Source organism: Mizuhopecten yessoensis, unplaced genomic scaffold (genome assembly GCF_002113885.1).
Source record: "Mizuhopecten yessoensis strain PY_sf001 unplaced genomic scaffold, ASM211388v2 scaffold7907, whole genome shotgun sequence".
Classification (NCBI taxonomy): Eukaryota; Metazoa; Mollusca; class Bivalvia; order Pectinida; family Pectinidae; genus Mizuhopecten; species Mizuhopecten yessoensis.
The window spans coordinates 7656-30911 of record NW_018407282.1 but is presented as its reverse complement, the minus strand read 5'-3'; the positions used below and the strand labels follow the sequence as shown (position 1 = coordinate 30911).

At 34.0% G+C, this 23256-nt stretch overlaps 2 protein-coding genes across 3 annotated transcripts in view; both read left to right on the top strand.

The window, feature by feature from the left end:
• The window catches only part of LOC110454575, a 20587-nt gene extending 3821 nt beyond the window's left edge, over positions 1–16766 (top strand). Inside the window, exons 2-23 of one of the 2 annotated variants that reach the window (XM_021504159.1) lie at positions 685–796; positions 2373–2458; positions 3806–3878; positions 4425–4635; positions 4943–5093; positions 5833–5997; positions 7003–7118; positions 7443–7524; positions 7718–7749; positions 7990–8081; positions 9163–9295; positions 9738–9815; positions 10374–10507; positions 11171–11346; positions 11972–12055; positions 12958–13121; positions 13630–13745; positions 13964–14171; positions 14820–14973; positions 15240–15279; positions 16105–16172; positions 16383–16766. In XM_021504159.1, coding sequence (XP_021359834.1) covers positions 693–796; positions 2373–2458; positions 3806–3878; positions 4425–4635; positions 4943–5093; positions 5833–5997; positions 7003–7118; positions 7443–7524; positions 7718–7749; positions 7990–8081; positions 9163–9295; positions 9738–9815; positions 10374–10507; positions 11171–11346; positions 11972–12055; positions 12958–13121; positions 13630–13745; positions 13964–14171; positions 14820–14973; positions 15240–15279; positions 16105–16172; positions 16383–16477 — 2562 coding nt within the window. In that variant the 5' untranslated portion in view covers positions 685–692 and the 3' untranslated portion in view covers positions 16478–16766. Of the gene's footprint in view, positions 1–684; positions 797–2372; positions 2459–3805; positions 3879–4424; positions 4636–4942; positions 5094–5832; positions 5998–7002; positions 7119–7442; positions 7525–7717; positions 7750–7989; positions 8082–9162; positions 9296–9737; positions 9816–10373; positions 10508–11170; positions 11347–11971; positions 12056–12957; positions 13122–13629; positions 13746–13963; positions 14172–14819; positions 14974–15239; positions 15280–16104; positions 16182–16382 lie in introns of both variants that reach the window. The other variant, XM_021504157.1, reaches the window with a different exon arrangement.
• A 2418-nt stretch (positions 16767–19184) lies between these two features.
• Positions 19185–22727, top strand: LOC110454545 (fucolectin-5-like). Its single transcript, XM_021504112.1, has 3 exons — positions 19185–19272; positions 20990–21196; positions 22493–22727. Exons 1-3 carry the CDS (start codon positions 19200–19202, stop codon positions 22591–22593), a joined length of 381 nt encoding a protein of 126 aa, XP_021359787.1. The 5' UTR covers positions 19185–19199; the 3' UTR covers positions 22594–22727.
• The last annotated feature ends 529 nt before the right edge of the window (positions 22728–23256 follow it).

Sequence of the window (23256 nt, the reverse complement as noted above, 5' to 3'; positions counted from 1 at the left end):
AATGTATTCGTGTTTCTATGTGTGTAATGTATTCGTGCTTCTATGCGTGTAATGTATTCGTGCTTCTATGCGTGTAATGTATTCGTGCTGCGATGTGTGTAATGTATTCGTGCGCGTTGGAGGCGGTATATTGGTGAATCAGCCTCCTTCCTGAAGGCAGCCAGCACAGTGTTGACCTGGTCACGATATAATTCTAATGGTTAAGCCCGTACTAACCTCTTCGTATTCAATTGGATCTGAGAGTCAATCAGAGAACAGCAAGTATCAGTTTTAAGGAATTCTGTTTGCTGTGGTCTGGAAACAACCTATAACTTATATCGCTTGGGTAACGCTCAACACCAAAGTGAAAAGCGAGGTATTGTCAACAGAGGTGCTAGAAAACGAAAAAGTAGATAGACAAGAGAAGAAATAGAAATATTACAAATGTAGCAATTGCTGCAGCAATTATTTTTTTGGTCGCTTTTACGTTCAGAAGTAAAGGTCACTAAAGGTCACTGAAGCCAATCTGATGACCGTAGGGGGTTCATACACAATTTGAGTAACAACAGGTATACTCTTTTCTAAATCCCCACAAGCCGGGTTGAAGAGGACAGACATGGGTCCCTAACAATATGGAGATTTACTGTCATTGTGTAAGTATTTCCAGTGTTTAATTTAAGAATGTTGTCGTTTTGCTCCTTTCAGTATTAGGGATGCCGAGAACAGGGAAGAAAAGCAAGGTGCGGCCCTCTAGCGCTCAATTTGATGGGGTCATGGCTTTCAGACCAAAGGCAAAGGAAAACCTATATGACAAAAGGTAGGTTTGACGTTTTGAATTGTATATGGTTTTGTAAAGTTAATGTTTATATAGACAGTACTTCTAATGAATTAGTGCAAAGCAATGGATTCTACGAATTTATATTTTTTCTGTAACATTTTTACCAGTGAAATGTATGTGGGTTTGGTGGAAACAATGTTGATATCGTCTATTGTGACAAACAACACATATGTGCTATGTTAACAATAGAATGCACAAACAAAATGCAGAATGAAGTGTACGAAAAGACTAAGGGTATTGTCAGTTGTGACGTCACGATATCCCTGACGTTTTCTCACTGTGTCGTCGCATTAGAGCATTATTTTGCTTTTCTTGGTTTGATGGGAGATGAACTATCTGTTCACGATGGCCAATGTCTTGATAACATAAACAGAATATACTTGTTTTGATGGAAGATGAACTATCTGTTCACGATGGCCATGTCTTGATAACATAAACAGAATATACTTGTTTTGATGGAAGATGAACTATCTGTTGACGATGGCCATGTCTTGATAACATTAACAGAATATACTTGTTTTGATGGTAGATGAACTATCTGTTGAGGATGGCCATGTCTTGATAACATTAACAGAATATACTTGTTTTGATGGGATATGAACTATCTGTTGACGATGGCAATGTCTTGATAACATTAACAGAATATACTTGTTTTGATGGGAGATGAACTATCTGTTCACGATGGCCATGTCTTGATAATATAAACAGAATATACTTGTTTTGATGGGATATGAACTATCTGTTAACGATGGTCATGTCTTGATAACATAAACAGAATATACTTGTTTTGATTGGAGATGAACTATCTGTTCACGATGGCTATGTCTTGATAACATTAACAGAACATACTTGTTTTGATGGTAGATGAACTATCTGTTCACGATGACCATGTCTTGATAACATTAACAGAATATACTTGTTTTGATGGGATATGAACTATCTGTTCACGATGGCCATGTCTTGATAACATTAACAGAACATACTTGTTTTGATGGTAGATGAACTATCTGTTGACGATGACCATGTCTTGATAACATTAACAGAACATACTTGTTTTGATGGTAGATGAACTATCTGTTGACGATGGCCATGTCTTGATAACATTAACAGAACATACTTGTAAATAACCCTCATTAAAATATTTAAATATTCACCCACTCATGAAATATTAATGAAATTAATCAAGTAAGCAATTTGCAAGAACATTGTCTATTTGATGGTTTGATTTCACGCTTTACTGTTAGATGGAGACTCTCTGAAATTTGGTACTCGCTCTTGTTATACGAAAAGTGTAATACTTGTTTTTCTTTTAGAAAAGAAGCTCTAAACTTTCCTTAAATAACTTGCGTTAAATAATATTAGTGTTATTATAATACATATAATATATAATATATAAAAACAGTGCTTCATATACACCTGTGTATGTTGATCCGAATTTTTGTGATATAAATTGCATTCCGTCACTATACTGATAAATGAGGAACTTCTCGACAACACGTGTCTTTCATCAAGGAGAATGTTTTTCAGTTTATGTACATATACTTATACGTTACAGTGCTACCATCAACCATTTAGATGACACGCTACGACAGCCACATTGTGATTTGAGCAAATATTGCTCCAAACGCTGGGAAGGATATAGTAAGTAAATATTGTTTGACCATATTTACCGTCATGTTTTGGTTAGGCGGTCAGCCCAAATGAAAATATATTGATCATTAATCTCAAATGAAGAAACGAAGGTCTGATAAGCATAAGGCTTTGCCTAATTTCAATAAATTAAGATAAATGTAATTTAAATATATTATGTTTGATTTTCTGTCACAGTGCATGTAAAGCAAAAACAAAAGGTTAAGGGGTTTACCGATACCATTGTCAGACTCGAAAGATAATTTTTATTAAAGTTTACATTTTATTAAAGCTTTCCAAATAATATATGAGTAAGTTATTGTTGTATTATTTGGAAAGGAAAGATTTAATGCCTGTAAATAGCCGAAAGGGCACTAAACATTTTTTGAATTTTGCAAGTTATTTTTTTTCATCCAAAATCGAACAAAAGAAATATAAATGGTAATCGACTAACCTGTTCAATAACAATTGATAAAGTGGTTATAACACTTCTCCCACTGTATACGTTCAAAGATTAAATATTTTGATTCCTTGTTTCACGTATGCACAGGTGAATATAAGTTTATACTCACCAAAAAATACGAGGTAATGAGGCACTTATGTAACAATTAAGAAGCTGCGTGAAGTAATACTAAGTCAATGTTCACTGCACCCATATGCTCATTTTGTCCAATTATGATACATGAGTGTTACCAAAATTAAAAAAATAATTAAAATACAGTTTTGTGAAACATATGAAGAAATAAAGCAATATCAGAAAATGATCATGATATTTTTGACTACAACATATAGTATTACATTAAATGTTGCCCTGATCCGTATATATAGAATCATATGGACTTTATGATATTGATTTACATCTTTTGACATTCTGATCACTAAAATATTGCTATATTATAATATCATTAACAAATCTCTCATTTGACCATTAATATTAAAATATTTCGAAGAATTAAATACAGTGGCACAAGAATATACGGACGACAAGTAGGGGTAAATGTAATGGTTCTATGACGAAATAAAATGATAATTTTTTTCATTAGTCATTTAGAACTACTAACTGTGAAAATAGCATTAAAACTTATAACAATACAAAAGTATGACCTTATAGAAATGTTTTGAATTGAATGGTGCATTGCATACTATTGTTATGCTCTTGTAAATCCGTTATAACTTTCGAAATTTTAATACACATTTTTTTTTACCGTTTTCTGATTAAATTTTTTTTGCTCAAGTTATTACAAATTTATTAAATTTAAAATATAAATATATAATTGTTCAGGTACATATATTGTAACGCTCATAATATCATCTTTATATTATTCCATTAGTAACCTTCCATGCGTTTCTTTTGACAAGATCAAGATACACAATCCAAATTCCACAAGGACGCTGACGAATGTTCAAGTTGTCTACCAATCAGAAATAATCGGTAAGAAATTGGATGCATCTAATAAGTATATATATACTTATATGTGATATAAAAAATGGTAAATTGTGTTTAACTGACGTAATATCCCACGAAAGAAAGTATGCGTATCAGTTTATATTGTAATATAGGGGTTCCCAAACGAGTAATATGTGGATGGTTTACCGCGTCCCTTTTATAATATAAACATAAACTAATGAGAGCGTTATCAATATGATAACCTGCCATTACGAGTTTGTGGATCTGTTTCACCAATAATGTTCATATTATATCTAGAAAACGACATGTTTCCATTGCGTTGAAAATGGATTATGTCTGTTTACGATCGGGGAAAAAAGAATCATGATGTCACAATTGAAACGGTTGGCGCAAAGGATTGTTATGTAAAATTTGACCAATGAAATAACGTCCAAGGTGGTACCCACTTATGGATAACCAAACATGTTTACCAACTCCTAGCTGGTTTATCTAACGAATTGGTAGTGATGAAACCTATAGTGATTGTGGGAAAAATAGATAATATTTTTTATTTGTTGATTATTTCCACAGAAAGCATCCAGAAGCAAAAGAAAACCTAGTGGATGACTTGAAGTATGATGACCGTTATGTTTCTCAATTACATCAACTGTTTCTGAAATGTGAAGAAGTTGGGAGTTCTGATCAATGTACTGAAATAGATCTACAGGTAGCAGATACATTACTACATTCGGGCACCGATGTGAATGTTCTGGACTCCCAAGGGGAAACAGTCCTGCACAAGGTACTTACTGTCAGCAAGCTTACTCCTTTGAAACATGATGCTACATTTGACAATGTTTAATTTCAACCGGTTTAAAGGTGGAAAATGGAAAAAGTTATAACCTTTTTATCAATTTTCCCTCATGAGATTTTTAGTGTCGTGATCAGTTTATTAATTTTTGATTTTTCATTTTCTCTGTCCAATTTTTTCATTCAATTTTCAGTTTGATTATCAGCTAAATCAATTTTGAAACTTTCATTTTCTCTTACCGATTTTTTCATGATAATTTTAGTTTCGTGATCAGCTTCATCATTATTTCATCTTTCAGGCTGCAAGGAAATGGCACGTGGATGTCACTTTATTCCTTCTGAAACATAACGCTGACGTCAACACAGGCGATATCAATGGCCGTACACCTCTACATGTAGCTGCTGCTAACAACTACACAGACATGGTGTCCCTCCTCATCAGACACGGAGGTGGGTACTTGATTTTATTATGTATTCATGAATTTAAATGATATAATACAAATAACTTATGGGGTTATTTTATGTGCTGGCTCTAAATTGAAAACATCAGAAATTATACAATTTGAAATATATTGGTACCTCGATAATTCAGCCTCCTTCATTTCTAGTAAAATTGGTGGGATTGTGAGACGGCTGGAATATTGGAACAGTTTTGCTTATACACTTACAATACAATTCATATTTACAACACTGTCTGGTAAGAAGAAAAAAAGTTCTCCAATGAGTTTTTGTTGGTAACATACTTATCTAGCTCGAGTTGGTAAATTTTCTAATTGTAAAAGATAGGAGGTTTACAAGATGCATGATTATTATTTCCGATCAAGGAAACAAATTTTATGGATTATGACGTCACAATGGCAGTTGACGACGCAAATCATTTTTAAGGTGCCTATTGATTAAAAGATTAACCAATGACACAAAAGTTCACTGTGGGTGATCAGAAACTGTTACCAATTCCTAGCAGATTAAGGATGTTAAAGAGACCTATAATTGGTATGCGTATAAGTTTGAGAGAAACCTAGAATGAAAGGCTGTAAAAAGTGCATATCTCATTATTACAGTAGTTAAATTTAGTAATAGGGAGATTGTATTTTTAAATATTAGTTATGTCTATACGATCACTAAAACAATAAAAAACATAGCATCCAAATTAATTCAATTGAACGGGATTTAATTTGGTAACTAACAGCAAACAAAGAGGCGAGAACGACAGGAGACCAGCAGACGGCCCTGTTCTATGCTGCCAAATATAACTGCTGTGATGCGCTTGATTGTCTCATAGATCATGACTGTCAGTTCGACGATATACAGGATTACAAGGGCAGATATCCAATACAATTAGCCGCCGAACAAGGTACGTACTTGAGGACTGCTTGCGGTACTCTTCAATGTTGGCATAATCTTGATTATAAGCATCAAGTCCTGGGATTAACATGATAACCGGAAGAGAAGGGATAATATGTTATAAACTACATGATAAAACGCTGGTTGTTGATAAATACAGGTGGAATATTAAGTGATTTTACCCGACGAAACACTTTAAGTCCAGGAAACTATCACATTTCTGGTGCTTGGGCACCATGCGCAGGCGTCATCAAACAATTGTTTTTCATTCATATATTATTTGTAAGTTAATAAATGGAGTCATAAACTGATCTTATGTACTAATATTATTATTGCCTTCTGTTGCGACCATGTAGGTCTCATATTGCTTAATAAACTATGGAACTACTTGGCTCCTCATCAGGTGCGCCATTAAGTAATCCCTACATAACAGGAACATCAACACGACGCACTGGATATAACTAAAACATGGTTATCCGCTGTCCCTGCCCTTCATGATACGTGATATGGTCAATACTGTCTCATTGACTTAAACGCGAATAATCACCCTAGAACACTTTATGCTATCATTAATACTAGATTAGAAACACTGATGTACTCCTTCGGTATCTGATCTACATTACATGAAACAGAAAATGGCATGAAATACTGTGAATTCAGATGTTTTCGCAGGGCCCAAATTTCTTGGTTTCCAGACAAAACTCCATTTTATGGGTACATGAATTTGTGAATAACGAGTACCCCGAAATCCCCAAAATCAACATAAAACAACAACACGAAAATTAGGGATTTCACTGTATGTGAGATGAGAAAATCGAAATTGTCATACGATAAAAACTAAGCACATGTAAACATACTGACAGACATGCCAATAGCACAAAGAAATATTCAATCTAAAAGAATAAATTGATCAATTTGTCAAAGTAGGATTTGTTTAACATGCAAATAATCCTCTTTTACATTAAAAGAGGTAGGCGACATTTAATCGATCATTCAACAACTGTTTGAATTTCAGACAGAAGTTTTACCACGCGTTTACTAATGAGGAGAGGTGCGCGTGCGTGGATGAACCGGAACAATGTGGCAGGATACGGAACTATTGGCTGGATGATCATCAATATGCCTGCTGTGGTACAATGTTATATCCGTAAAGGAACATTGCATATTTTCCATTCAGTCGATGCTAATTATTTTGCTTACTTTATGCAAATAATGGTATCTTTAAATTCTCTATTTATTACTTTATAAAGTATAAACTTATTGTTTTATAGCAATTATGAAACAATTATTTCAACTTATATTAATCACTCTTGTTTGCCGGGACGTAACCGCTCACGGGTCTCGATTTTTCCTATTAAATTGAAAAAAGAAAGTATTTTTTTTTCTCACAATATACATTTAGCTTATTGACATGATATAATTAAATTAATCTGTCTGTAAAATGACAAATTGCAGGCTTACGACGCATTAGATGCTTACCATACCACTGACCGCAAAAATCGAAGCCAGAGCTTCTACCTCTACCAACTAATGGCAGGTGAGCGGATCATACATGAGGTTATGTTGGACTCGTGTGTCTTTCTATTGTTCTACCTGGGAAATTTATTCTAAGCATGTTTTTGATCATCAGTCGTTTTTGTTTATTTGCAAACTAGGTTTTGGTCAATTAAATTTTTTCAGTCAATTCAAAATGAATTGTTATCATAATTTTTCCTATTTTTGTTTTGCAGATAACAATAAAGAGGACTCTATTGATTTGCCTGTAAGTTTGGTGACATTAAATGAAACATCCCGAAAGAGAAGTTCAAAGTTATTACATCTATTATCGTTTTCATTCTTTGGAAGTGCTTAGGTTTTCTTTTAACTCGTAAAAATATATCCAAATAGTGACGTACCAGAATTAAATTTGATTCAATGGAAAGGCCATTCCTTGTAACAGAGTGATATTATGTTTATACGTATTCAATGTACATAAAGGTGATGTGATTTCTTTCTATTCAAGCTCCAAGTTGCTGTCAACAAACAACACTTCAACCTTCTATCTCATCGTGTCTTCTCAACCATGATCGACCACATGTGGGAACGATACGCAAAGTAACAGTCGTATTTACGAAATCATCGTGTGTGCAAACATAGTGTTTTGTTATTAACAGTACAAAGAGTGGTGTCTCATCAGGTAATATTTCATCCAGGTTTTATATCAGTAACACTGCAATACGGCTAATTACTTGTGCTTAAATGGGTGTTAATTGATTTTACTATGGCATAAAGCATTGGTCATTTGATTATGGTTTAATAGCTGTCCGTTTTCGACTATTTCGAGTCTGCATCTGGTTAAGTCTTATAAATATAAAATCATGACATAAGATAATAATAACAGTTAACCCGAATGCCAACCATGTTCATGTTGTGGGATGTTCAGGACTAATATTGATTTATTTTAGTCGAGTGAGTTTTGGAATTCTATGTACCCTATGTCATTTGTTCATCTACAGTAAAAAATAATATCACTATGACACATGAATGAGCCGTACAATTTACCGACCCTACTATTTGTACATAAAAGAGTACGCAATCAACAAACCATGCTGTGACTTAAATGTTCTGTGATATGTAAATTAATGATAAATAACTTTTACGAAATCAGTGATTAACCAACTCTGTGCTGTGTATAACAATGAATTAATATGGGGCAAATAAGTAATTCCAACAGTGAATTAATATATATATCACTCACCCTGTGGTTTGACATCTCGGTCCGTTTGTTCATTGCTTGGTAAGCTTAATGAATCATTCTCGCATACAATTTTGGTATTTGTTGTCTTTGGATAAATATTTCGAATCCTCATGTGTACACCTTTGGTTTTGAAATTCAATGAAAATATGATGATTTAATTTTTTGTTGTTGTCGCTAAGCTAACCAGACTTTGCGCAAGTGACCCCTTTTCATTAAGAAGCATATATATTTACACCCTCTTTGACTTAATATTTCCGTGATTTGTAAACTTATGAATACAATATATTTTCTCAGTCCTTTGACATACGAGGTCAGTGATTTGTGCATTGAGTGATATAAATTAACAATTCGGAAGTTTGCCAACACTTTTTGTAGATATATGAAAAATATTATTTTACCACTCTTTAGATGAACATGTTTGCGACTTACGTTATTCAGGAGACGAGCCTTTCTATGGTTCCTGTTCAACATTTTTTATGTTATTGTCTGGTCACTGATTGGAGTGCTTGTTTCCTATGACCAAAAGCACTACTACGACCTGCCTAACCAATGGTGGAGAATCGTGCTCGGAGTAAGTTTACAGAGTAAATAGTTTTTTTTTTGTAGTAATAGTTTAAGATACTCTAATTTTTTCCCCCAAAAATGTTCTTATTACAATGTTTTCCATTTGGTATGAAAATTTGAACCGAGAACAAACAACGAGTTTGTTATTTCTTAAATGAAATGGCTTCAAGTCACCATTTTATAGTAAAGTAACAGGCAGGTAAAAGATATATTACTCAACCAATATCTTCATCAATTGAAATGATTTAAATTGCAATATTTTCACAAGAGCCTTGTGTAGCACCGGAACAAGCTGCTGTAAATCTATTACTCTCTTCCTTTGATGCTCACATTGTGCTTAAATATAAAATTATGAATTTCGGGAACACAATATTTTAATAAACTTGATTACGTTTGTCCTTTATAACGGTGATGACCAACATTTGATAGGAATGATTTTGTCATATTAGGTCATCGGTATCGGAATCACCATATGGGAGATGATGGAAGAAATCCTAGAATATCGTCGCTCAATCACCAAAAATTACGTAAGAACAAATTGTTTCCCACCGTGCACCACCCTACGGGATGATGTAGTCTTCTGCCCACTTCGTATTCGAAGTTAACATTCGAAAAAGCAATTATTTTCCTTTGTCGGACTGGCTTGGCCAAAATTGGAACCTTTTTACGAAACAAATAATAGTGACTGCACTAGATGACGTAAAGGTAGAGACTGACTTTGAAATTGCATTTGCATACCCTTACAGATGCTCGGGTACGTACGTGCACAACTTGCCATAGACAATTTATTATTTTCGCTATGCACAGAACCATGAAAATAATTACCAATCATCATAAATATTTAAATTTTAAGAATGACACGGAACAAAGAAAATTGATGAAGAAAATATATCAGATCATTGTCATTCCATAAATCATCTTGATTTCGATAATTACTTGAAACTAGTTTATCCTGAAGAACTTGAAATTAAAGGCAATTCGGACTCATTTTTGACAGATTTATATATGAAATTTACCTTTTATGAATAAATTCATGGAAGGTGTTTTTTGTTCTCTGTCTGTATCTTTTTACTTTATAATTTCAGGAATGGAAGAAATTCAGAACGGCTGAAATACACGCAGACATGAAGCACTACAATGATACTTCAGACATACAGTATTTAAAAGATGAGTTACACGAGCTTGATAAACAAATTCCGAGATACTTCAAAGACTTTTGGTAAGTATGTTATGAATTATATCCGTTCACTAAATGTTTCAATGAGATAACACTATACAGTCAGTATCAGGTCCACGCTATCAGAAAGAGGCAATTACTCAAATATACACTGCCTCCGATACACATACAATGTACACATATGCACGAATACCAGCATACATGGATGCATGTCCTAATATGACATTAGCTGTTAAAAGGACATTAAACAAACAAAAACCAAACCAAACCAAACAATCTTGGATAAAAGAAATATACTTCAATAAATTTTGTAGTTTGCATTGTTTCATGGCGCCTTTTTCTGTTCCACTTAAAAAAATATACATATACCGGTTTGTGCAGGAAACACATTGAGAGTCATGATGTTTTTATTTCTTCTTTCCCTTGTTGTTTTCATATCACATATATGTTCCATTTTTATATTGTAAGATAACAATTTTATCCTGTGCTGATTCTTGTTTTTGCAGATTTCTGTTTTCGCAGTCGTGTAGTAGAACCATGCCATTTATCTCTGTGTTGAATTATACTACTATGCATGCAGTATGAAATTCATGTATTCTTTATATCTGTTAGCTGTGTTTTATGTGATTATAAAACATCTTTTCCTGATTACGTATTTGACGTTATACTATAGTTCTATGTACTAATACTGAACATTTTACTCAGGAACGTATTTGACTGGGTTTGCTATGGATGTCTTGGAATTTGCATTGTCTCTCACCTGGCTGACGTCATCAGGCACACCGAGGGGACAGCCAGGTTCCACATCAACTTCATGTCTGTCACGCTTATTCTCCTCTGGTTACGACTGGCGAAATGTGCAAGGTCCTTCAAGCAGCTTGGTAAGATATCTTTATCGGAAACAGTTTAGAATAAACACTATTTGTAAAAAAGAAATCTACGTAAGACAATATATATATTTTACTTGCACAAAATGCTTTTGCACGTGTAATTGTTTGCAGATTGTCACATAAAGTGATTATTAGTCTGAACTGTTTATATGATATAAGTGTCACAGTATCACCATTTCAATCTCAATGATTACTATTTCGCAAGTGTTCTATGTCCGGTAGAGAGCTTAACAATAATATACGGTGATAAATATGACTCAGTTTATTGAAAAGTAACAATCCGTAAAGTGTGCATTGAAAGCAGTGACAAATTCATTGAATGAAGTGTTAATGAAACGTACACATCTATAGAATAACATTTACCCGATTAAAAATAACGAGAAACTGACGAAATATGGAAGGTCAGTCACAAAGGTCGGTAAGATATTTTATCGCAAACAGACGGGGATAAACGGAACTTGAATAGGAATCTAAATTCTATAATAAGTTATTTCAATCAAGTTTTCATTCGTAGGGGCAATTAATAATCAAATGCTCGTTTTACATCATCTATTGATCAAACCTAAAGATAAACGCCACAATTTATGTTTTAAAGTCTGATATTTTTGTATTGTAGGACCATTGATTGTGATCCTGGGGAACATGATTGAGGATTTCATCCTGTTTGCATGCCTTTACCTACAGTTTTATCTCCCATATGGTAATCTAAATGCCAATTAATTTATAAACTTGTACATACTTCTATACATTTACATTGTCTGCATATCTTGTAAATTATATTCTCATTCTGATTAATGTAATTGAATGTCATATGAAGAGTTTCTTTCTAAACATTTTCCTCAGGTTGTTTAGTATGAATTGTAGAAAGGTTATGTATCACAACCAGTAAGTGTATTTTTGTGAGACGTTTCGATCACTAGAATGGGACGTACCTCGTCTCCTTCATCAGGCAAATGATCACGACCAGTGAAGCACAAAGGTGTAATACATATAAACGAGTAGGCAATCTAAAATCGACGTCGATTCGGATACGCCATTTTCGAATGTACATGTCGTTGCTTTACATGTGCGAAACGACGAATCAAAACGACAATTCGATTCGGCTACGCTTTGTTTTATACCTGATCACAGATTTGCGAGAGTCTGTGAATCCAGGGTACGTACCGTGCTAGTCACCGAAACGTCACACATAAACACTTACTGGTTGTTGAAGAGGGGTAAATAAGAAAATAACTTAAATTTTGTTTTTGACGATCTTTGGCGGAATGAAGTTCAATGTGATTTCGTATAGATATATGCCAACATTGGTAATATTGTAAGGGTGACGGGGATGAGAATCAGCTGAATGTTAATCTGAAATTTGGAGGGATAATAATAATTCAGCAGTATATTTCAACGTTCTTTAAGCGATACTTCCTGGGGTGGTATTTGGTGTGAAGGAGATGAAAGAATAGATTTATGTGNATAATAATTCAGCAGTATATTTCAACGTTCTTTAAGCGATACTTCCTGGGGTGGTATTTGGTGTGAAGGAGATGAAAGAATAGATTTATGTGAATCCTATGGTGGGAATTACTATTAATCATAATAATCAATTTTCAGTGTGCGCCTATTGGATGATATTTGGCGGCGAGAAAGTGACGTATGACACACGAAATGCAGACAACAATACGGCTGAGTACCTCATCGTCGAAGGTCTTGCTAGTTTCGGCGATGTCTTCTTCAGTCTTTTTAGGATCACTTTGGTTGATGACTATGACTATCAAGTAAGTAAAAGAAATCTGGTAATTATTGCCTTTAGTGAGACTTGGCAATTTATTTATTTTATTTTTTTCTGTGTTATTTAAAAGTTTGCTAGCTCAGCCTTTCTATTTCGCACAAAAATATAAATCTATGAACAAAATCTCCGGTTGTTTGACGGATCCTTAATTATCAATTCATGTGTGTAGTTTTAAAATAAATATTCTTTGGGAGTTTCTCCCCTTGCCTTACTATATCTTTATTTTTTTTCAATGCGTGTGTACACGAATATGTATATGAAGCTAGGAAAAGGACTAAAATAGGCATAGTGTGGTGCTGTCAAATCCTTTTGATTTGTCAATAAGAAATTGCTAAAATGAATTAAGTAAATATTCACTGGGGCAATCATTAAAATACTTTATAAACTCCGCGAATATGGACACCAACTACACCTAATTGATAAAACGTCACGGAAAAATATCTTTGCTTTGATATGATTTTTTATGACAAGAAAGGTTAACTTTTATTTTTCAGACAATGAAGTTAGTAGACCCTTTTATGGCTGACCTCCTAATAGGGACATGGTTGGCAGTGTCCGCCATTGTTTGCCTAAACCTCTTCATCGCTCTCCTCACAGATTCATTTCAAAGGTAACTGCATGGAATGGAAAGTTAATGTTTTGTACGGATATTCGTCCGTAATATTTATGTAAATCTATCGTGTCGGATTGTGACATATTCTTACTCAAATAATCATATGCATAATCAATCATGCATATTTCGTCTGAAATTTGACGATCTTGTTTAAAAATCTATTTCGTCTTGTTTTAAATAATATCATCAATGTTATATCTGTGTTTGAACGACAGAGTGTATGACAACGCCCATAGTATAGCCCGGATGCAGAAGGCCATAGTGTGTTTGGTGTACTGGGACCTTCTCAGGAAGAGGAACCGGAAACAGTTTTTGGACGACATGAGAGTGAGCTGTAATCCTCTTATACAGGCCTACGACGACGATGATGTTGATGATCAAACAGATGGAAGTGAATTGCAGACTGCCGTTATACAGCTTCGGGTAAACCATATAACAGTACTCTGATGTATCGCAGTGAGGCACAGTAGTCTAGTGGTAGGACGCCGGGCTCGTGACTGAAGAGTTGTGGATTCGAGTCACGTTACGGCACTGTGTTATATATTTTAACAAGATACTTTACTCCGCTTGTTCCAATCTACTCAGCTGTAAATAAGTACGTGTTTGAGCAGTGCTAGAATTGTTGAATGCTAGCTGTGAGTGTCAAAATGGCAGCACCGGCCGTATGTTCCTCAGGGAGTTAAGAAAGATATTGGCTGGTTGCAAAGGCCCTATTACCATGGATAATAATTTGTGAACCGCTTTAAGACGACCTACGAACTAGGTTGTGATGAAGCGGTATATAAGAACATCGAATTATTTATTATTATTATCTCAAGCTTAACGAATTGTTACTGTAATACTCAACAGTGATACTAATATCAAACTTCAACGAAAGTTACTTTGCAAAGCTCGGAGCTTTAACTTGGTCAGTTACATCTATGACATATTCGTATAAATGTTTATTATGAATCTTTTGTTTGCGGTTATGAGACAGATCGACAAATCATTTTTGTTTAACTTCAATATGGTGTATGCCATTATCATTTTCTATCAAATAATTACTTTGTATAATTTTATTTTATTTCGTAGGAAATAACAAGAGTCCAAAAACAAAACGAAGACGTTCTTGTGGAAAGAATAGATCGTGATCTCAACAAAATTGAAAACGATATAGCCGAGATAAAGGAAATCATTTTAACGTTACAATCGTCTAGCCATCCACCAGGACATCCTTGCAACGGAGGTACAATGTTTTATCTCTTGACGGTCATTGTTTCACCTCTCATAACACCGATCACACGTAAATGAATACATCTTTATTCTTATGATGTGTCGATATGGTGCAAAGTTGATCGTTGTTATTTCGAATAACAAGCATGTATTGAATAACTCACACAAAGCCATGCTTTGTTGCTATTGTTGTAATAACTGATAAATTTGTTGTCTTTTTATGAATAGTATTACGTTAACAGTGATGAAATATTGAAAATCTTTGCGTTTTCTTTTTAGATGCTGCTGACCGGTCTACAACTGAGTTGTCAATATCAAGGTATTCTGAATAAAAACTGCAACAATTGTTTTGTCACAATTTTAAGTTCCTGCAACTCAGATTTTGTCATAATACCTCGCCCGATCCTCACTTTGTTATTGTTAACAGAGACATAGAGGTTCTTCATCGAGTGAGTGTTGGTAATAAGTTTTATCTAACTCGAGTTAGTCAAGTTTCAAATTGTATAAAAACACGCGGTTTATTGGGTGTCTTTTACAATTTGAAAATAAACTAACTCAAGATAATGTAAGCAGATAAAATAACCAACCATCACACATTTGGGTACGTCTTTCTTTCATAACCTTCAAAATATTTCTGAAAACCGTCTCTTTCTCTTAGATTTATTTTATTCTTGCTTCGGATCCGGGAAACAAATTTAATGAGTTATGACGTCATAACTCAAGATAACGTCGCAAAGCTTTGTCACTTGTCGTCATTATTAGAATATTGACCAATGCAATAGCGCCCAAGTTTTAACCCACTAGTCGGTGACCAAAAATGTTTACCTTCTCCGAGCTGGCTCATCCAATGAGTTGATAGGGAGGACATTTGTAGTCGTGGGAGAAAATAAGTCTAAGCTCTTGTATGATTGTTTGTCTTTATATGACCACTCGATAAAAGAGTGATTGACTTTGATTAAGAAGTGTAAAAATCGAATAAACAAGTTCAAAATTTGTGAATCAAATATTTTTGATAGCCTGTTGTTTCATTAGTTTATACTATTAATGTCATTCTAATTAAATAGGATTTCCAAACTGCCATCAAAAGTTTCTAAAATGGTCATATTATACCTTTTCACAGAAAAAGTCAACTTTTCCTATTCAGGTCGTCATTAAAAAAGAAGAAGAAGAAGAAGCGAAAGGCTGCTCCGAAAGACGACGATGATTTTATAGGTACCGAAGGTTTGTATGACAGATGAACGCAGATATTTAAAACAGTAGTGTCTGATGAATTTGATGCATATTACGTTGAAATATATTATCAATATCTGATTTTCAAAACGTTAACTTCATATAAAAACACTTTGGCATATCAATTCGTTTTAAAGGAGCACGGTGTGTTGGTTGAATATTAACTAAATTTATCCGTTGTTTAATTTACAGCTTTCGATAAGGATCGCCAAGTGTCACAGTTGATGCATAGGACAACTGAAATGGAAATCCCAGAATTTTCTTCGTTAGGCACAAACGAAAAATAAAAAAATCGGCAATGGAGTCGTGTTGTTTGGTGTAATATAAACAGACACAAGGACCAGTTAATTTAATAAAAAGACATTCAACTAAAAAAACTTTTGTTTGCTGCCGGAAGTTTTTTTATTGGAGAAACTCTTTGAAAGGGATGTATTTGTCGTAACAAGAATTCCCTCGATCAACTGAAAGTTATCGATCCCACTGATCGATGTGATGAATTATACAAATATGTTTTTTCTTTAATTATGATATATTCATTAACATTCCTTATAAATTAACCTTATACACCAAAGTTACCTATCGTGTTGTATACAATATAAAGAATATTTAATTAAATATATTTAATCATAAGTTCATATATATATCATGTATATTTAAGAAAGGAACATTTTTATGTATATTCTTACTCTATGCTAGGTAGTCACTTATATAATTTCATAAGTTTATTGATTGATTATTGCTGTCGAATTCTCAAAATGTGCCAAATATACTGGTAATGTTCAGTTACTTGTTTTTATAATGTTTTTGCATGTAACAATCTTTCAAAAATATTCATAAATAAGGATGTCTGTGATAATTTTTATTAATTAATTTAAGCAAATCAGAATAACTTTTGTTGTGTTTTAAGTTGTTGAACAATCAAACAGAATGGCGTTATGATATTGCTAATCAAAATTTTCGCGTGGATTGTTACCGAAAATCGCGGCTCAGAAGGATGACGGATTCCAACGGTTAATAATTACACCTTTGCAACTTCATAGAAAGTGTAGACGACTGAGTAGGCACGATAGTCTAGTGGTAGGACGCTCGGGTTCGAGTCACGTCATGGCATTGTGTTATACCTTTGAGCAAGAAACTTTACTCCGCTTACTTCAGTCTACTTAGCTGTAAATGAGTACGTAGTTAGGTAGTACTGGAATTGTTGAATGATAGCTGTGAGCGCCGAAATGGCAGCACCGGCTGTATGCTCCCCGGGGTTTTAAGAAAATTATTGGTTGGTTGCAAAAGCCCTATAACCGCGGATAATAATTTTCGAACCACTTTGAGACAACATACAAGCTAGATTGTGATAAAGCCGTATATAACAACCTCGACTTTGTATTTATCATTATATCAATGCTATTTCCATATGACCCAATTTGTAAAGCTCTGTTTATCTGAATTAATAATCCGCAAACGTTTACCTAGCGTTATTGCTCTTTAGATAATGGACTAACATATAGTCTTTTAAGTTCATTTAATGCGGGCAATACTCAGTTCTAGGTCGAATGTTCATATCCACATACATAAAGGTAAGAGATAAGATATATTTATACAGGGTTGTGTTGATTAAAATAAATTTCAATTTCTCACTATATTCATATAACAAGCATGAAAAATCGCATCTATTTTGGAATACAAAAGCAAATTGATTAACTTCTTTCTTAATGAAAATGTAGTGAACGAAATAATTTAGTATAAAAAGATAGAATATAAAAATCCGCCCATCTTTTGACCGGAACTTTTGATACTTTTCATTTTGGAATATCACATCTGGTTTGAGAATAGATTGATTTTTCTTTTTCGGATTTCAAAATATATGTGTGGACGAGTTATTGCACAGGCTGTTGAGAGGCACTGGAACAGGATTAATGTAAATGTAGCTGGAATTATCTCACAAACATACCATGAAAATGAAAAGCAATCAAACTTATAAAACTGTCAACACACATGGGAAATCATGGTCGATAGGCTATTTCATTTCACAAAGATTTTTTTTATTGAATATTGCATTTTACAAACCGTCTCCTGGTATGGACAATATGTTTTATAATATATTAATTGTGAAATAATCTAAAAGCTTTCTACATCGGGGGCAGAAGTTATCGACCAGAGCTCCCACGCAGTGACTTATTAATTTAAGTTATTTTAGTCATATATGCATTATGAGGTGGAATGTGATACAGGTCAATTATTTTAAAAAATGGCGTGGTTCGGGCAGACGACCATTCTAAGCGGGATATGAACTTTAAGAAGGATTCATTCACATAGAATTGGAATTTCAACTAGGTTCGATAGGCTATCAAGATTATATCTATACAAAAGGAAGACAAGAGAGTCATAAAACCGGAAGGCAAAATTCGATGCTAATGTAGTTAACGTTCAAAAGTTTCGGTAGAACATCTGCTTGCCAAAGTGAACTTTGGTTATGTGAACATAAAGACACTAGTCACATTATTATGAATGATATTATGCTGATATAAATATGGATGCTACTTACCAATAAATCTGGTTACTAATAAAATACAACTTTGAAGTTATTCTTTGATGCAAGTGAAAGTGTCAGTTTGAGACGTTGATAATGATTATAACATTGATATTACACAGCAGAAATGAGGTTTCATTATGACCAAAATGTATAGAAAGAGACAGAAGATAGTTGCAATAGCATGTTCGTCTTTTGAATGCTACAATCGTACGAGAAGTCAGTTTAAGCACGATTATGTCGCTTATATAATGTAAGGCAGAAACTGTAACGAATGTGCATAGAACTGCAGTGATGTATAAAACAAAATCAGAAACAAATTGGGACAAGTTTACCTGTGACATTGATTAGAAATAACAAACGATAAGCCTTGTACTTCCTGGTACTACAAAAATGTTGTTTAACTATGTTATCTGTGTTTGCCTAAGAGCACTACAAGTATACGATATACCCTCAGACGGTAACACGAACACATTACCTTAAATATGTCGGATTTATCCACAACTTCTGCTTGTGTTGTGTTGTTGGCGTTTCTTGCCGGAGTCATTAATGCATCCAGTAAGTATCATTGACATTTGTAATTTGCCTTATATGTGTATTTTAAATCATAGCATACCATAATGGTTATAACGACTTTGCCTTCACATTGCCAGCAATTTATTTACAGTCGGAAGGATGATATGCATGTTCCGGAATTTGACTGTTCAAAAATAAATACAACTCTAAGGCATACCGCACTGATGTTAGTTAACATTGTCATTCAGTGGAACTGCGCTAGATTGATTCAACGAACTTTTCTGTCAGGCATACAATTTACTTGTTGCTTACAAAACACTTACTTACGGAATACATAGAGGTTCACCAACGAGAGATAGTTGGTTATCATGTTTATCGAGATATTTAATTTTCAAATGATTAAAGCTATAACGATCCAAATTTGTATTAAGACACGGGGTTAATCACAACGTTGAGAAAACGACGTGTTTTTCCTGTGAATACATGTTTCCTGTTTCTGATCGGTGAAACGATTGCCTTAATCTATTATGTCACAATTGCAGGTGACGTCTCAAAGTAATGTTACTTGATTAAATAGTTAAAAGATTGACCAATAATATGTCAGGGGTGTACCCCGGTAGTGGGTAACCAAACGTGTTTACCAATTCCTATCAGGGTTATCTAATGAGCCGGGGGTGAGAAAATCTATAGTGGTTGTGGGAGAAACAGGTTTTGTACATTGCAAGATATGCGATAGAACCTTACTAACATTTCTAGATTGTGCAGGATTTTTTAATGCTGTATAGTATGCCAATTGGAATGTTATCATAAATGTGACATCATACATTCATAGGAATTATCGGATATTTGGCCGCAATTTTTAATATTTTCACATGTATAATTACATAAGCATTTCATTGTAAACCCAAATAAGATATCAATTAGAAAAACCGAGATATTTACATCCATTGATTTTTTTTTCTTTCTTCCTTAAAGCCCCTTTATAGTGGGACCAGCGAGTTCCCAGAATTTATGTAGTTCACCATATTAGAAAGACAAGAACAAATGTTTCTTTTTTTGTCACACTGTATCACACTTTGTCCCACTGTATCACACTGTGTCACACGGTATTACACTATGTTACACTGTATCACACTGTATCACACTATATCACACTGTGTCACACGGTATCACACTACGTCACACTGTATCACACTGTGTCACACTGTATTAAGATGGCTCAGGCTATAGGATCCAAGTTGACTCGATGATAGTGCCTGGCAATGGTATCAGTTCACGATGATATTCTGTTTGTTTTCCCGTCTCTCGGTTAGTGTTACTTATTCCATGGTGCTATCGAATATTTGTTTTATTATATATAACCAAAATGTACTAAATATGATAACAGATTTCATATTACACATCTCTTTATGAATTGATTTGTATGATGCTTGAAAGGAAAATTTAATGTTACGATCAACCTTTGGTAATATGTATAGTATTGCAAAAAAATAATTATATCACACAGTTGTTTCGTCTTTTATGAGTTATATCGGTGATGTTTGGAAACAACAGTCATACCAGTACAAATATAGTTGGCAACTAAATACATATACATGTATGATAACTAGCCCCGCACAAATTTATCAAATGAGCACAATCACGAACAGTCATTCTGGTACAGATACTTGGTAATCAACTCAGAAATAAGCTATGTTTATGTACGAAAACTAATTCTAAGGTAAACACGATCAGTATGATATTTTAATTTTACGTATAGAGGATTTGGCCCTTCATAAAAAGGCTACCCAAAGTTCAACGCATGTGAGATATGATGCTGGTAGGGCGGTGGACGGTATTCCTGGCCACGACGAAGTAGCTGGACATTGTTCACATACAGATCTAGGACACAGTGAGGCCTGGTGGATGGTTGACCTTGGACGGACGTACAGGATACAGACAATCAATATCACCTACAGATATGGATGTAAGTCAAACCTGTCATTAAAAGTGTCTCAAACGTTTGAGATATATTTATCAATTGTTTTAAATCACCGCTTTCCAGACTCTAAAGCGATTCTTGCAGTTCAATTTTTGGAAACTTTATATCATATTTAATACAAATTTAGGAAAGATTGGGCGTCATAAACTATGACATCAAAATGAGTTGCTATCCCAATGTTCGCAATATGTACCCGTCATAGCGATATCACAACACCAAAAATACTTATTGTAAATATATTGTAAATATAACAACTTCATTTTTAGGAAGTATCATGACAAAACAAAACGAGTATAGGAACTACATAAAAGAGATTACAAGTAAGTTGGACGAAATCAACAGGAGAGTCCATTCGACTTTTCGATATTGTACATGTGAGTAATATACAATATTATATGATATATTAGGTATCTGAAATGATATATCAGATCTTTTATAACGAAAGAAATCAATTCCATTGGAATTTTCGGGAACTTTTTGAAACGGTTAATGTCTACCAAGCATTGTTTGGGGAAACACACCCATCTTTCCTTAGGAATTCCCGCCAAAGGTAATCCCTTGGAAAAATGAGGAGGACAAGAAAAACTGCGAGATCACTCTGATACACATAGGGATAGTATGCTTATCAAAGATGACATACAGTTAGCCCCGAAAACGCCAAGAAACTGATAACATTAACACCTGATATGATTTATGCAACACCAAAGACGTATGCGGAAGGAGTAACATCCTTTGCATATGAAAGATCCACGGGTACCAGAACCTCGACGAAAACATGAAACAACTTGACCGAAGAAAAATACTTCCTGTAGGGAGAATGTTAAACCTACGCTTCAGTATTGGACTTTAACATTTGAAATAAATAGCTTATTTCCTACACTAAGCATCGCGTTATCAAACTTGAAAAACTTCTAAATCACTGGTAAAATAGTATAACAATATCAAGCAGTTTTAATTGGTGTCCACAACATTTGTCCGTCAACATAGATATAGAAACATAAAGTTCAACTTTTGAAATAAAAAGCAGACTAACGACCAACCTAAAAAAAGATTGAAGATCTAATTTTGAATATGAACACGTCAAAGGATTATCTAACTAAACTTCAATAAGTAATATCATTACTATCGATTCATATACAATGTACTAAGCAGTCATTACAGTGATGACTTACTTTAGATCGTTCTTTTGAACTATACCACTATTTATAACAGTAAACCTTCATCGATTTTCAATCACGTGTTGTTTGAAAACAAATCATTTCTAGTTATATTTTTATTTAGATGCCTTAAGACTGTCTGGATATTACCTTTACGTTTCCAACACATCGTTCCATGATATTTCAACGGATCTACGCAGCCAACGGGCATCTTTGCTACCATGACGACATACATGATCCGGACCTGCTTCCGTCGACCAACCAATCTCGCCCTTGTACCGTTATTGGGCGATACGTCATAGTCTACAACAAACGTCCCGCTGATAACGGACCAAAGAATCATGAAAGATATTCTACTACAGAAGCCATAATAGAACTCTGTGAGGTGCAGGTTTTCGGTAATTATAATCACATGTTTGTCAGTCTAAATCTAAATTTTCCGCTGAACAAATGGAATTATGTATTTTGTATAGACTCAAATGTTTCTATTGCTTTAAGGACTATCGAAGCGTTAAGCATGTTGATTTTGCCACTTCTTTAATGATGTACAAGAAGACTGTGGTACTTTTTGTTCTTCAAATATTTCTGTTCTTCTTTTCATACCTACGTATATGTCTCACAAATAATGAAATACTTGTATATTGCTTGATAATGAGATCAATCCAGTTTTATTAGCACTCTATTACGACATAACACTGAACTCTTATATACTTTAATTTGAGTTTGAATATATACCAAGACAGATTTATTTAGTGTATGATGTGACACATACGGAAGAGCATTAGGGCCAATAGAAAACAAATATATTTCGTTTTTCGTGTTAATAACTCGAAAAAAAAGAAGTTTTCTACATGGCTCTAATGTTCTTAGATAAATACCTGACGTTGT

Coding starts and splice junctions, on each gene's coding strand:
- LOC110454545 (XM_021504112.1), top strand. CDS start 19,200: ATGTCGGATTTATCCACAACTTCTGCTTGTGTTGTGTTGTTGGCGTTT. Junction 19,273..20,989: donor CGGAGTCATTAATGCATCCA/GTAAGTATCATT, acceptor TTTTACGTATAG/AGGATTTGGCCCTTCATAAA. Junction 21,197..22,492: donor TATCACCTACAGATATGGAT/GTAAGTCAAACC, acceptor ATTTTTATTTAG/ATGCCTTAAGACTGTCTGGA.